Below are 17392 nucleotides of genomic sequence, written 5' to 3' on the forward strand. Positions count from 1 at the left end.
ATTTTAAGTCATTATATTCATTTAAGTTGTATTTACTCACTTTTTTAAATTAAAGTGTGATAATCATTGCATATAATGATATAACGAAAAGTTTTTAAATTTTCAGTATAAAATATTAGAGTCAGTAAAATTTAACTTTGTTCAAACAAGGAACTGCTATGAAAATTAATAATGTCTGGTCAGCTGTACCATACCTTCCCCTCCAAATGTTTCTATACTGCCTGCTCCATCTAGATGTCCAACCACAACATAGATACTACCTCCAGCCCCTGCCCCTCCAGTGGTACCACCTCCTGTCTCTCCGTTTGAGTGAAGTCTTCCTTCTACTCTCAGCTCATCAGATATATACATGTGTATTATTCCTATTTAAGTAAAAAATCACTATTCAGGTTTTATCATAGATAATGAATTTTTTAGTATTTTCCTACACTAATAGACACAAACTGTTTTTCAATTGGATTTTTTTTTTTACTTAAATGGGATCTATGTCTGAATTCCATGTTCTATTTTTAATTTTTGGCAGGTTTTTTTTTAATAATTTTACTTGAGTTATGTCCAGTTGCAAAACATAAGTTAATTATGATTACAAAGTTTGCCCCTTTCTACACAAGAGGTTTATATGATTTTATGTCATTGAAGCCAAAATTTCAATAAATTAAAGTTATATCCTTTTAAGCACCTTCAGTCCTCCACCTCTGCCTCCCTCTCCATTAAAACCAGTTCCACCACCTCTACTTCCCATCTCACAGGGTATGTACATAGAATCATAGGCTTAGCAACACTATTTTAAGGACATCACATGTCTCTCCCATACTTAAAGGCTTCTAACTTACCTCCCCCTCTGCCTCCCTCTCCATCAGAACCAGTTCCACCTCCACTTCCCATCTCAATGGGTATGTATGTAGAATCATAGGCCAGTGCAGAATAATATCCTCTATAAGATCTCCCTCCTCTGCCACCATGACCTCCCCCTGAGGCTCCAGCATGATTAGACTGGGCTAATCCTGCTCCTGGTCCTATATCTCCAGCATGTCCAGTAAAATCAGCATGGAAATCACCTTTCAAGAATAAAGACTGACTTCAATATGCATAGTTACTTTCAACCAAAAAAAACACTCCTCCAATCCTTAGGCCACACCAATTTGATTATTAGTTCTTTGGATTTTCCCGCTCCTGTTTTGGAGAAATTGACTTTTCAATGAAAAAAAAAATTACCACTTCTGCAAATTTTTGGTCCACATGCCGCTCCAAAATTAGTTTCTCCTTCAAATTTGTTTTCTCACATATACTCTTTTTTGTTGCATATAATGCTCCTATCGTTTTAAACGCACGTGTGATAAATCGATTTGTAAATAAAAGGTCAAAAATCGGGATGCCAACATGCAGTTGTGTCAGCTCATTGCCGTGGACAAGTAGTTATTGAACACACAGTTATCTGAAATGCTTCTCATTATACCTTTAAAGACCTGTTCTAGGATGCAAAAGTTAAAAATCTTTCATTACATGACCACTAACACATCAATATTTGTTAGAACCATCGTCAACCCCGATCCTTGTTTCAACAGACATAGACCTATCTATATTTTGGATGAAATGAATTGTAAATTCCCACGAACTTTTTAAAAAATCACAGAAGTATTTGATGTTGATGAAATCCCATATCCCCTTGTTAGTCTTTTGGCATGAAAGCAGAACTTGTTGGGGGGAATTTAAACAGCTCCAACGAGACCAAGGTGATGCTGTATTGTGATTTGCATGCTCATAATAATTAGGGGTGTGTAATTGGTTCAACCACTTCTAGTCAAGCTAAAGAGTTTTAAATGCATTCAAAAGGAAACAGTATTTTGTTCAGTAAGAAAAATGCATGTGAATGGGGCGACAGGTATTTTAAGGGAATATTTTGATACATTTGGATCTACATGTATAGCAATATAACTATCTTACTCAGGATGTTTTTTTAGTACAAAGCAAGAAGTATTCACCTCACTCATTATTTTGATCCTAAATATGCATTAATAGTTCCAACTGGATGTCAAGCAGCCAATAAATAAAGGCAACAGTAGTATACTGCTGTTCAATAGTCATAATTTGATTAAGCAAAAACAAATCGGGGTAACAAACTTAAACCGAGGGAAACACATCAACTATAAGAGGAAAAAAAACGAACAACAGAAACACTGAACTACAACAATAAATAATCATTACCATATAATGAAAACTATCAAATATCTTTCAGGGGGATTTTTTGGATACATACACGTTATTTTATCAACATGTATCATTTACTTAACTAACATACTTCCTCTTGTAAAACTGCATCTGCTATGCTTCCTAAATATATATATATATGTATGTATTTAAATGAAAATTCACATAGACAAAGCTTACTTGAAGAAAATAACCAAAATTAACTAAACCACAGTGAGACAAGAAAGTCTGATATAGTACAGGCACCAATAAATCAAATTATATGCATTAGAGCATCTGTTGCTCTTCGTTTTTCTATGAAATAACCCAGTTATAACATGTACATAAATTGTACAACTTCTAAATCTCACAATTTTTTTTAAAAATGATACCTTTCGCTTCACTTGTAGAGCACTCACCTCAAAAAAACTCATTTTCAAGAAATATATAAAAACAAAAAAATTTTGCTCGCTCACCCCATATTTTTTGGAGCTTTTGTCCGAAGAACTATTAACCAAATTGGTGTGGCCTTACAAAATAAATAAAACATATAAATATGTTGAAGACCTGAGAGCAGAATGTGCAAAGAATATTAATAAATGAACAGCAATTTAACTTAAAAAATAAGTAAAATTTCACCATTTATTATAAATAAAACATCCTGCAGCTCTGATAACATGAGACATGTGGATCTCTTTTTGTATCATGAATCAAAATAGATCATTACAAGAATATGAGTCCATAGGACACCATGCCCTGCTCACCGACTATCACATTTCAACCACGAAATATGTGCCAAAACACTTATTTGGCATATATATTAAACAGTTCAATTCATAATGAACATATGTACTAAGTTAAAGTTGATGTGAACATTAAGTACCTTCAACCAAATCTAACCTACGGTAAAGCAAAAGTTTAACCTGATATGGGATGGATAGACAAATGGAAAACATAATGGCCCTTTACTATATAGTAGGCTGGACATATATACCTGAAAGATCAATGGTTACATTGACTGCATGGAGTTCAAGGTGATTAGTTCTGACATAGCCATTTCCATTGACAAGGACCCTAATGACAGTGATATTAATGACCTTTTCTGCAGTCAGTGGTTCAAATTTTCCTCCAGCTTTAACAGAAATGTTGGTTAATTGTAATGATCCTTCTGGCAAGCCTTCAGTGTTTGCATATGACCATATATATAGTTCTCCTTCATTTTCCACTGAGATATCATCCAGGCCTATGATTGTACCATTTATTTCTGCCCATACTTCTCTCATAGCTATTCTTTCTGGTATTTCTAAGAAACTGTATCTATATAAGGCATAAATTATACAAACTTATTTGATATACAATGAAAGGTCTATCATTAGTTGAATTGCAATATTCATGGATATCATAGTTAATAAAAGAACAGAGTCCCAATGTCCCCCACGTTGCACATATTTTACATATCCAGGGGCAATAACTAAAAAACTTTTTTTTGTTCATTAAAACTTTTTATAAATATCTTAGAGAAATGAAGGCTCAATAGCAAATACAATGCAATTCCCAATATAATTAATATTTCTATAACTCTTTTAAAAATATTGACCAGCACTCATTTTTCGAACTTGTCTGAGACATTGCTGATATAAACCTATGATATAAGTTTCATAAAAATCTGGCAAGAATTGTACACATGAGAGCGCTAACAATGCAATTTTCCATATGATTTATATTTCAAAGGGACACAACTCTTTTAAAAATGATTAATAGGCACTGATATTCAAACTTGTCCAAGACATTGCTGATTTAAACCTATGATGTAATTTTCATAAAAATCTGGCAATAATTATACATATGAGAGCACTAAACAATGAAATTTTCCATATAATTCATATTTCCAAGGGACATAACTCCTTTTAAAATAGTTAATCTGCACTGATTTTCAAACTTGTCCAAGACATTGCGGATATAAACTATGATATAAGTTTTAAAAAATCTGGCAAGAATTGTACATGTGAGAGTGCTAGCAAGACCAGGCTGACAGACGCAAGGACGCCCGGTATTTCTATATCCCCTATAACACGTCATTCGGGGGACAATAAAAACCACAAAATATTTTACTTAGGTGAAATGCAAAGATACAATCCATCTGTCATGTGTGAAGTTGAAACCAAAAATATGACCTTTGAACCAAAGAGAGTGAATTCAATCAAATAAAAGTTAACTGTAACAAGTTTAAATCCTATTAACTTTTAAACAACAAAAATAACTGATAGTACTCAATATTTTCAAATTGGAATATACAACTTGAATGTCTGTTTATAAATTATACAGCATTCAAAATATTATACCTTTGGGTATACATCCTAAAATCCATGCTAAACAGAAAACATTTCTTAATTCTTTTTTGTTCACAGAAGTTTACAAATGATTAAAACATTTCTTAATTGTGTTGCATAGAAATGACTATTTTCAATCTATTTGTTTAGTATTCTATTATCTTTAATATATCAAGGAAAAAGTTTGAACCAATGTCTGCTTTTAATGCCAAAAAGCTTTAAGGGCCTGGCAAAACAGATATTCAAAAATCAATAATGAAAAAGCATAGATATTAATCTCTAATCTAAGGTGCAACGTACTTATTAATCAAAACATAATAATCCGACATATTTTACTTCATTAGAACTAATTTCCAAATGCTTTAAATTGGTTGGCTTGCTTGCTTTGTTTGTATAAATGTTTGCTCAAGCATTGTAATTATGATTGACTTCGGTAAACAATATGGATAGGCAGAGTTAAACCTGTATACATTACATTTAGATTCCTAACCACCAGGATAACATCCAATCAAATTTTTAACAGTATAATGTATACAGGTTTAACTCCTCTTTTTATATTGTTTGCAAATGTCAATCTTAATTACAATGCTTGAGCAAAAATTTATACAAACAAACAAGTAAGCCAAATAAAGTCTCATTCTCCAAGAATTAGGAAATTACCTCTACAGTTACAACAAAATTTACACTATTTACCTGTAGCACATAATATTGATAGGCATATATGTGTCAACATTTGTAAATCCAAATGTCTGTTTTTTCCCAGCATGCAACACTCCTGTTGTATCACCAATTAAATATTCCACTCTGATATCAATATCTTGTACAGATGTATCACTAAGTATAGCTACATGTGCATTTCCCTGTAACACAACAGTATCAAATTTATACTGAGGGTCATCATGGTACAGCCAGGTTATACCACCTGATTGGCTGATATCATCATACACACCATTCAATAAGTTACGGCGGTCTCCATGTTGGATATTAGCTGCTCTTGGGTAGGCATGACCATTGTTGTCAACTGTAAGCTTTTTGTTAATCGGCATTTTATTTGTAGCATTGAACAATTCTTCATATTTTGTTCCTGCACCACCACTTTCAAAGTTGCTGATACCTGTAAAATTCATCCCAAATTTTTTAAATGAAAATTAAAAGGTTCATACACACACAATTCAGTGATAATCTCAGCAATACTACTACAAAACTAACTTCTTACTTTAGCTAAAATCAATAAGAAAGCTAATCAAGATGAAAGTAAGCAGAAACTTTCATTAAGTCAGAATTACCTGACAAAACGAAAACTTCAGAAAGTTAAACTTAACAAGTTATTCTGCAATGAGAATCTCATAGAAGAAGATATGTTTGTGGATAAGTATCTCTGGTGAATAGTTGTCTCATAGGCATTTATACCACATCGCCTTATTTATAAGATTTAGCTTAGAATTGTGAAAACCTACCTCCATATGCTTTAAGTGTAATATTGAGTTTGTTGGTATTGGCAGACTGTATAGAGATCCTCCCACCACTACCTCCTCCTCCTTGTCCTTTACCGTTCCCTCCATTTGCTGTAATGAGACCGTGGCCAACAACCTCATCACAAACAATCCATACACTGCCTCCAGATCCTCCTCCTATCAAATTATACAACATCATGTAACAACCGAGTGATAAAATACACTCAATCTGTCAAATGGGCCAAATAAATTGCTTTAAGTGTTCATCATCTTTTTGCTGAAGAAAGGAGACTTATTTTAATTATTTTGTAGTAAACATATGAATATGATAAAAAATGGCCCAACATGGTTTTTAGATATTATCAAAACATTGCAGGCCAACAAGCAGTAAATAAAATAAAAATCTCCATAAAATTTTAAAAAAGAACAATCAAGTCTCAAAAAGGAAATCATTTTGTGTGTAGGTGTACAAATTTCATTTCATTCAATGTTGTCCACCAAAATTTACTTTCAAATTTCAATATAATAGTATGTCATGCTGAGCAATGTCAGCATACAGTTAATGACAAGTTGCAATCTCAAGTATAAGTAAATTTAAAGTGCTAACATTTAAGAGATCTATATGGAAATCTTTTAAATAATTCTTTAAATCTTTCAGCTTGAAAATATAATTTAATGGACATGTACATATAGATTTACTAATTAGTGACCAGATCTAAAAATACCCTCCCTCTGCTTGTGACACAGTCTTCAACCTACAAAGTTTTTTCAGCCTAATGAAAAATATTGTAAACATCTCAAATACATTTTAGTTGCATACACTTACTGTAATTAACCTGTATAATCTATTTTTCCCTAGTTTTTAAAAAGACTTTGTTTAGACCAATTAAAGTGTTAGATACCATCCTTGTTACAACTCGAGATCATCACAAAGTGCAAATAGTTGAACAATAAATGTAATAAAATAGAAAAACAACACCATATTTGATAAGAAATAGGAATAACACACATACATGTATATTTGTATATATATATAGGTACCACTTTGTATGAATTTTGGTGTGCTGTTTGTTCTTAAGGATGTCATGAGTCCAGTTGTTAGCGCTATTGGTCTTTTTTTTTAAGTTTGAAGTTATTGGTAACCAAATTATGTATCTGCACTAAAACTAACAATGCAACTGTTTAAACCTTGGATGTTTTTGGATGCTCTGTTGAGGTCCTTCTTGGTTTTTATGAACATCAACATTCTGTATATTTGGGTAACCAAACATTGGTATGAAATGTACAGGATGAAGATTAATTCAGAAACATGTACCGAAGACACTGAAAATGGTATCATACTTTTACGTAGGCTAGATTTGGGAAAATCATAAATGTCATACAAAATTTTTGTGTTACATATTTTTTTTCTGGCAGGAAACCTTGTATTTTGGTTATAAAGTGTACAATTTCAATATTACACAAACCAGCATTAGCTCCTAGTTGATTCTCCGGTGGTTGGCCATCAACAGTTATCTCCCCATCAATATCAACGTGTCTTCCTGTCATGTGAATCCTGCCACCACTCACACCACCAATATGGCCACGCACCAACGTATTACGATGAGTACTGTCACCAAAGTAGAGAGAATCTGAAATGATTTTTATTCTCAACAGTCATAAGTTATCACCTTCATTTTCTAATTTACCAAAACTGTTGTTTTTACTTATACTGGTAACCTGAATTTTGAAGAAAAAAATGAATTATGTAGTGTATTTTTATGAGAATCATTAGTTTAGTAATGCATATTAATCCAATTATATAGTGTGGACTGGTGTACATTTTAATTTTATATTTGGCAAGTATAAATCTTAATAACTTGGTTATTATGAATTAAACCATATGGTATTGTGAAATAACTGCCACTTCCTAATTTCAATATTTAATTATATGATGAAGAATATATTGAAACAGATCCTCATCCACCTTAATAACCAGTACTTGGAAGAAATTCATAAAATATAATATAATTTGTGCATTTTATTATAATTGATGGAGTTATTTCCCTTAGTTTCTTTTTTTTATAGTGCAATCTAAATTATGGGAAACCATTAGTTTTTCATTCAAAGGTTATAAGTTATGTGGTGTTTCAACTTTTTTCTACATTCACAGTGCCTATTAAAAACACAACATAAGCCTCATGCAGAGACGGACAGATCCCGAGAAATTAATAGATTTTGATTTTCTATCCTCCCCCGAACTTCCTTTGAAGGAGTACAGAAATACTGAGTATCATTAAACCACAAATAAACAATGTCAAAACAAAAACTGGAAAAATAGAATGCTGAAAAAGTAAATGTGTTAATAGTTTTTTTATTATCACTATATGCATGAATCTTTGGTGTAGTTTTATATAAACATTGTTCCAAATTTGTGGTAACTTGGATCATACCTCTATAAGTGCCATATCCTCCTGGGCTACCATATTTAACTGGTGAGTAAATTGAATCATATCCTTGTCCTACAGTATAAGCATCAATACCACGCCCACCACTGCCACCATGACCACCACCACTTCCTCCAGTGAGAGATCCTTTAAATAAATACAAAAGTTATTTTCAAATATTAATGTTTGTAACTGTGATAATTTTACTGTGAGTTGTGAACCTTTGGTCAATTATGTACAGTTTCAAGCAATTTTCAAGATGACGCTGTCTTAGTAATATCATTCCATCATTTCATTTTACTAAAATAACTGGGATTTGTTTTGCCCTGTAAATTAATAATAATCAAAATAGTGCACTACATAAATATTGAAGACAAAGTGAAAGAAAATGTTTTGGCAGATCGTCTAAGATGACACTTCCCTATATGTATATGTGACCTATTTTTAAATAGGGAGAATTGCAATCTTGGGTCCTTAACAAACAAAAAATGTCATGCACAATGTAAGTTATTTCAATAATTTCAATAATGAACTGTAATACATTTCTGAGGAAAAGGCATGAACAAAAGACCTATCAGAAATGTTTTGTGTATGGATATGTTGAAAAAACTAAATTAACATGCCCTATCATAATCCCAAATGGCTGTTACAATTATTTTCATCAGTAGTATTCTTTCTTTGAATGAGATAGCCACTAATCAATCTAGTTACATTTCACTTACCCCTGTATCACAACAAATTTTCTACTTACCAGTTCCATATCCCGGTCCAACATCTTCTGGCTGTGAAAGACCTTGACCATCTAAATCAATCAGTCCTCCAGAGAAAATGGCCATTAAATGGTGAGTTGTCATGTTAAGTCCAGTGTTGACCTTGAAATGTCCCCCTCCATAAATCTATAACAATCATGGCAATATAAAATGTAATATTTGACACTAGAATAATTCTACAAATTGATTATTTGTAACACAAAAATTTGAATAAAAGAAGATGTAGATGAAGATGTACTGAGTTTCAGCAGTGGACAACAAACAGAGATCTATGATATTCACCAATGAGATAGCAACCCTATGAAACAACAAAAAAATACTCAAAGGTGACCTTGTTTTTTTCGAGACATATTAGAAATAACATACTGTGACATTTGTAGAATCCATAACAAACATGCTATCTTTGGTGTAGGAATCCATCTGGAATGTACCCTTGTCTTGCACATGTAATGATTTCAGTGACACCCTGGCTGGTGTTGTCATACCTATACTACCATTAGTGTCCACAGTCACACTGCCTCCATCAAATACATACAGATCTTCTATTCCCTGGATCTAAAAATAGAAATCAACAGTAATACCAAGGCAGATGTAGATATGTTACTACCATTAGTGTCCACAGTCACACTGCCTCCATCAAATACATACAGATCTTCTATGCCCTGGATCTAAAAATAGAAATCAACAGTAATACCAAGGCAGATGTAGATATGTTACTACCATTAGTGTCAACAGTCACACTGCCTCCATCAAATACATACAGATCTTCTATTCCCTGTATCTTAAAATAGAAATCAACAATAATACCAAGGCAGATGTAGATATGTTACTACCATTAGTGTCCACAGTCACACTGCCTCCATCAAATACATACAGATCTTCTATGCCCTGGATCTAAAAATAGAAATCAACAGTAATACCAAGGCAGATGTAGATATGTTACTACCATTAGTGTCAACAGTCACACTGCCTCCATCAAATACATACAGATCTTCTATTCCCTGGATCTAGAAATAGAAATCAACAGTAATACCAAGGCAGATGTAGATATGTTACTACCATTAGTGTCAACAGTCACACTGCCTCCATCAAATACATACAGATCTTCTATTCCCTGTATCTAAAAATAGAAATCAACAATAATACCAAGGCAGATGTAGATATGTTACTACCATTAGTGTCAACAGTCACACTGCCTCCATCAAATACATACAGATCTTCTATACCCTGGACCTAACAATAGAAATCAACAGTAATACCAAGGCAGATGTAGATATGTTACTACCATTAGTGTCCACAATCACACTGTCTCCATCAAATACATACAGATCTTCTATTCCCTGGATCTAAAAATAGAAATCAACAATAATACCAAGGCAGATGTAGATATGTTACTACCATTAGTGTCCACAGTCACACTACCTCCATCAAATACATACAGATCTTCTATTCCCTGGATCTAAAAATAGAAATCAACAGTAATACCAAGGCAGATGTAGATATGTTACTACCATTAGTGTCAACAGTCACACTGCCTCCATCAAATACATACAGATCTTCTATACCCTGGACCTAACAATAGAAATCAACAGTAATACCAAGGCAGATGTAGATATGTTACTACCATTAGTGTCAACAGTCACACTGCCTCCATCAAATACATACAGATCTTCTATTCCCTGTATCTAAAAATAGAAATCAACAATAATACCAAGGCAGATGTAGATATGTTACTACCATTAGTGTCCACAGTCACACTGTCTCCATCAAATACATACAAATCTTCTATACCCTGGATCTAAAAATAGAAATCAACAGTAATACCAAGGCAGATGTAGATATGTTGCTACCATTAGTGTCCACAGTCACACTGTCTCCATCAAATACATACAGATCTTCTATACCCTGGATCTAAAAATAGAAATCAACAGTAATACCAAGGCAGATGTAGATATGTTACTACCATTAGTGTCCACAGTCACACTGCCTCCATCAAATACATACAGATCTTCTATACCCTGGATCTAAAAATAGAAATCAACAATAATACCAAGGCAGATGTAGATATGTTACTACCATTAGTGTCCACAGTCACACTGTCTCCATCAAATACATACAGATCTTCTATACCCTGGATCTAAAAATAGAAATCAACAATAATACCAAGGCAGATGTAGATATGTTACTACCATTAGTGTCAACAGTCAAGCTACCTACATGTGTTGAAAACAAATTATGTCATAATGATATTTAAATAACCATAATAAATCAACATATACCATTGACAAACATTAATGAAAAGTCAAACATCCAAAAGCACCAGCCCTCCTCTTGGAAAATCTTTATTTCTTATCTACTCATCAAAAGTTTTGACAAGAGAATGACCCCAATCTTGTTTTAGAACCCGAAAGAGACATAATTTTTGCCATTTATTTTTTATATTAGGCTGGACTACTTAAGAATTATCATGTCTTGATCTATTACTTGGGTTGATGGTGGTAAAGACTCACCTCTCCAGAAGTAAATAGATGTGTCCTGTAGAAGACTTAACTCTCTCAAAGTATACAGATGTGTCCTGTAGAAGACTTAATTCTCTCAAAGTATACAGATGTGTCCTGTAGAAGACTTACCTCTCCTGATGTATATAGATGTGTCAGTAGAAGACTTACCTCTCAAGAAGTATATAGATGTGTCCTGTAGAATACTTACCTCTCCTGATGTATATAGATGTGTCCTGTAGAAGACTTAACTCTCCTGATGTATATAGATGTGTCCTGTAGAATACTTACCTCTTTTGATGTATATAGATGTGTCCTGTAGAAGACTTAACTCTCCTGATGTATATAGATGTGTCCAGTAGAAGACTTACCTCTCCATAAGTATAAGATGTGTCCTGTAGAAGACTTACCTCTCCAGAAGTATAAGATGTGTTCTGTAGAGGACTTACCTCTCCTGATGTATATAGGTGTGTCCTGTAGAAGAATGGCCTCGGAGGATAGGTGGCTTTGCCTTTTTCATACACATGTGTATTGAAAGGAATATCTGCATTTGTGTAATTGATGGCGAGCTCTTGATTGTATCCAATGTGGATATAACCTGGAAAATACAGATTTTAATGAGGGCAATTCTATTATAATTAAGGTGAGAGGATACGAAGGGAAGCTTTATTTTTGGACATGGATCATGGGCCATTTATAGTTGTATGACAATTTGATGTATGCAAAACTACTCAAAAGTATTCTGTTGAAGGGGGACTCTTAAAGTCCAATCCTATCCACCCATATCTATTTTATCAGAAAACAATCCTATCCACCCACATCTATTTTATCAGAAAACCCTGAATCCATATTAAATTCTATGAACTCACATCAGAATATGTAACCTTCATCAGTTAGGGAAATCCATTATTCCTACAGTATTTTTAAATTCCACAAAATGTTGCTGAATTACGTTCTTTTTTTTCATTTTGAATGGAAAGGGATGTTCTTTTATTGTCATATTTTTTTTTTGCAACTAGACCTCTATTAACTCATATCTGAATATAGAAAACATTGTTTTACATAACAATAATACTTCCAACATAAGCACTAAATTTAAATTTTGTGAAATAGATGAATAAATGCATAGAATGCACATAAACACTACCATAAATACGCTATCAAGTTTCTTTCTATATTTACAATTACTGGTAGCGAATAAAGAACTACCGGTAGTGGTCATCAAGGAAATACACAATTATAAATAACAATAGTTACCTGTAACCTTTCATTCATTCTAACCCTAACCCTAAACCTAACACTATCACTGACCAGAGGTAATCCTGATTGAATTCAAAACTAAAAATGGACCCTAATAAGAAGTCATAGGACCACTGATGTAAATAAAGAGCTGTGCCATGAGCGCATGATACGCCAGTCACTTTTTCAGTGAATAAAGTTCCATAATTCCTCAATGTCATATCAGAAAATTATTAAAAACTAAAGGGAACTTTCAATAGATATAAAGCAGTCATCAAAGTTTCATGAAAACTGCTCAAAGCATTTTTGAGTTATTGTCGGTAAACTGGAAAATCCCCCCTTTTTATGAATAAAATCCCAGAAACGTAAAATCTTTTCTATGAATAAAACTTGGAAACGTAAAATCTAAAATTTATAAAAATTGAAAGGAGCTTATGTAAATAGATATAAACAATTCACCAAAGTTTCATGAAAATTGGTTAAAGGGTTTTTGAGTTATTGCCTGACATGTTGACGACAGACGGACAAACAACGGTATACCATAATACGTCCCGTAAACGGGAAAAAAGAAAATGTTATGGAACACTGAGCTGCTTACCTGTTCTATCTCCTTCAAATGTTCCTACATTTATATCTATAGGTGATGTCAGACTAACAGAAGAATTAAAGGCTAAATGTCCTCCTCCTTGTACTGTTATTTCATTAAAATCAAACTGTTCATTGTCTGTCTTAGCAAAGATCCATGTGGTGGCTCCATCAAGGTCAGTATATTTGTATCTTAAATTAACAGGAAGTAAAATATTGAAGGTATATGGAAAGTTGAGCACTCAAATACTAAAGAATATGTTGTGCAGTGGTTTGGTTTCTAAAATCTTTTGTTCTGTTCTTGTTATTTTTTTTTGTAATATACATTGTATAAGAAAAGTTAATAACAAATGTACAACACTCAAAGCTAGTATTCCAAATTTGAAGGTTCAAAATTACTGGAAAATATCTGAAACCCTCAATAGAATAACCAAAGGAAAAACTGGTAAATGAAAAAACATATTCCAGACTTGAAGCAAGTACTTTCCCAATCTTGAAGAAATATTGGATTAAACCAAGTTTCAGGATACAAAATCACAGATTTACCTAAAAAAATAAAACTACTGATAATTTAATTTAAAGATTTTTGTTTTAGCAGAAGTTAATTTTCACTATTTTTTAGACACAAAATATTCATGGATGCTCTTTATCAAGGTAAACTACATTTTCACATTTTCATAGGCTACATTTTTGAAAAAATTATCAAATCAATGTTATATCTTCATTAAAACATTATACCTATCAAAAACATTTTCCGCATCAGCAAAGATTTCAATTTCTGTAAGAGAAGCTCTGTAGTTACAACTTGATGATGAGGAGTGAGTAGACTGGACAAGGAACTGGAATTTTGTAGCTGTCTGCATAACTGGTAATTCTAAGTAAGATCCTTGGATGATGGGGCTACGTGGCTCTACATAGTTAGTGGTTACAACAAAAGAAGTGGCTCCATTATATCCTATAACCTGCAAAACAGTCATACATATGGATTTTATACAACTCATGAATTTAATGAAACTATTTGTATAAAAGGCATATGATTATATCCTTATGGAGGACATTTGTGGGCATGTATAACTAGTTTAAGTACCAAGTCAGGCTATCTAGACCATGTGTTGTTAAAAAATTGTCCCCCAATTAAGATCTTTCTGCTTATCAAACTATTCAAAGTTTAAATTTTCACCAATTCAAAACCCCCAGAACCTATGATTTTTCCACTAACTGTGGATTCATTATTATTCGTTGGATACCAATTTTCGATGATTTCGTGGGAACAGGTGAACAGCAAATTTAAATGTTCAACGAATTATTAATTTTCTATAGGCTTGTATACTGACTTTGACAAAACCACGAAATTAAATATCCACGAAAATGTAAGTTTTCCTCAATCAAGGAAAATAAGACAATAATATGTTTTTCTACTTTTCTATTGAAGTTGTAATATTTGTCAATCCAAATACTTATTGTCATTTTGTTTATTTTCTTTGGTTACATCTTCTGACATCAGACTCAGACTTCTCTTGAACTGAATTTTAATGTGCGTATTGTTATGCGTTTACTTTTCTACATTGGCTAGAGGTATAGGGGGAGGGTTGAGATCTCATAAACATGTTTAACCCCGCCGCATTTTTGCGCCTGTCCCAAGTCAGGAGCCTCTAGCCTTTGTTAGTCTTGTATTATTTTTAATTTTAGTTTCTTGTGTACAATTTGGAGTTTAGTATGGCGTTCATTATCACTGAACTAGTATATATATTTGTTTAGGGGCCAGCTGAAGGACGCCTCTGGGTGCGGGAATTTCTCGCTGCATTGAAGACCTGTTGGTGGCCTTCTGCTGTTGTCTGTTCTGTGGTCGGGTTGTTGTCTCTTTGACACATTCCCCATTTCCATTCTCAATTTTACTATTAAACCCACATACCTTAAATCTTGATGGGAAAGTAGCTGTAGGATATATCTTTAGCTTTGTGACAAAGGCTTCAGCTTCCAGTTCTACTGTTATGGTAGCTGAGCCTGACGAGGCTACATAAATCTGTCCACTATTACTGGCTAGTGTCTGGTCAAACAAGTACATGAGGTAGTAGTTTCCAGTAAAACAATAGGGATATCTATATACATAGGTATTGGATGTAGATGTGATCTTGTGTCCTTTGGTAGATGTGTAAAGGCTTGTTTGTGAGTAACTTGACTCTGAGATAGTGAAATCTGCTCTATATCCCTCGTTCAACAGTGCGGAATGTTCATCTCTTGGAAGCTGGTTATGATTATCTACAAGAAGCTTTGAGTAGCTTGTTTCTGTGTTCTGGATGAAGACTGTACCAGACGCACCAGCTTCTGATCCTTTGTTGGAATTTCCTCTGCCACCATAGGTATCAAAGAATCCTCTGTAAGGGGGAATGGTGTGGTGGGAATTCTGGTATAAGGCAATCCTCCCTCCTGCTCCACCACCACCAATACTAGTGTCAGCCACACCTCCTAGAGCTTGAATGTGTCCTGTATGACTTCCTGAAGCAACAAATCAATCAAAAATTAAAGTATTGTAACAATCTTAATTTCATGTCGTAATTTTCAGTTTTGTTTATGATGTTATGTTATCAGACAATAAAATTGAAATTTTTTAGAAAGTAACATAAATGCATCTTTTAACAAAGACTGCTTTAGGGTTCTACATTTCAAGGGCAAATTCAGAGGGTGAACCTAGGACGCTGCCTCTACAATCAGAAAAAAATATTAAAAAATGCTTAAAAAATTGCAATATTTTATTACTTGGAAGATCAAGATAATCACAATCAAATTAACATAATCTCAATTAATTTACAATAAATGAGCTGTCAAATTGACATCAAACTGTGTTTTCTGTATTTTGAAAGTAACCATTGTTTAACTTAAGAAGACAGCTAGTATGAATGAAATTGATGTATTCAAATGTATAGCGTTTTCAGACTTGTTTGACCTGCCACATTCTGTGCCTTTTTTCCAATCTATCAAAGAATATATGTCCTAAACGGCAAAAGTGAAAATAGTCAATATCAAATTTGCCCTCCATTTTGTCATCAGTTATACCATATTAAACTTAGAAAAGCATTGGCTGAACAGTTTGTAAGTTACTGTACAGAAACCACACACAGAACCATTTTCCAATTTATCAAAGACCAATCGTCAATATCGGATATAACCTCCATTTTGTCATCAGTAAAAACATATAAAAATTTGAAAAGCATTGGTTGAACAGTTCATAAGATATTGCACGGAAATGACATAATTTTCAAATCTATGAAGGACCATAACTTCTAAATGATAAAAGTAAAAATTAGTCTATATCAAAGTCGTCCTCCATTTTGTCATTAGTAACAATATAGTAAATTTGAAAATCATTGGTTGAAAGGTTTATCAGTTATTCAAAGGAAACTTTTGGCAGCCTCCTGACACCCACCATACCTCATCATTTTTGTAACCAGATTTATCGGAAAACCCAGTCCTAATTTGAAATAAATACAATCCGATTATGCAGTTTGATGTTTATTCTTAATTATTAACCTGTAAAGTTGACAGTGTTGATGAGTATACTTCCTGCACTCCCTCCACTGGCACCAGACCATGAAGACACAGATAGTACATCCTCACTGTTGGCCATTACATAGCCATCTACTGTTAATGTATGATTTACTTCTATTTCAAGTCGACCTCCACCTAAATTGAATAAAGATCAGCTTTAAACATATATCTTTTGATTTTTTTCAAATAAGGATAATTATCCTCGTCTCATGGGTTTTCGTGCTATTATGAATGCATTGCGACGTCACACTTTCCATTGAAGAAGCATGCTTAGTAAGAATTCATATGACGTACAAAAACATATAATCTGACCATAAGTTTACTGTCTCTCAGGAATTTTGTGAAATAAAAAGATTC

General features: G+C 33.2%; 1 protein-coding gene across 1 annotated transcript in view; it reads right to left on the reverse strand.

Annotated features, from left to right (window-relative positions):
• The window catches only part of LOC127738449 (uncharacterized), a 48102-nt gene that overhangs the window by 810 nt on the left and 29900 nt on the right, over positions 1 to 17392 (reverse strand). Inside the window, exons 24-37 of the mRNA XM_052249708.1 lie at positions 17018 to 17170; positions 15402 to 15985; positions 14228 to 14451; positions 13503 to 13681; positions 12115 to 12263; positions 9534 to 9722; positions 9149 to 9293; positions 8404 to 8544; positions 7438 to 7602; positions 5975 to 6148; positions 5211 to 5631; positions 3182 to 3504; positions 834 to 1058; positions 195 to 362 (exon numbers count right to left, since the gene is read on the reverse strand). Coding sequence (XP_052105668.1) covers positions 195 to 362; positions 834 to 1058; positions 3182 to 3504; positions 5211 to 5631; positions 5975 to 6148; positions 7438 to 7602; positions 8404 to 8544; positions 9149 to 9293; positions 9534 to 9722; positions 12115 to 12263; positions 13503 to 13681; positions 14228 to 14451; positions 15402 to 15985; positions 17018 to 17170 — 3240 coding nt within the window. The remainder of the gene's footprint in view (positions 1 to 194; positions 363 to 833; positions 1059 to 3181; positions 3505 to 5210; positions 5632 to 5974; positions 6149 to 7437; positions 7603 to 8403; positions 8545 to 9148; positions 9294 to 9533; positions 9723 to 12114; positions 12264 to 13502; positions 13682 to 14227; positions 14452 to 15401; positions 15986 to 17017; positions 17171 to 17392) is intronic.

This window comes from Mytilus californianus, unplaced genomic scaffold (genome assembly GCF_021869535.1).
Source record: "Mytilus californianus isolate M0D057914Y unplaced genomic scaffold, xbMytCali1.0.p SCAF_1, whole genome shotgun sequence".
NCBI lineage: Eukaryota > Metazoa > Mollusca > Bivalvia > Mytilida > Mytilidae > Mytilus > Mytilus californianus.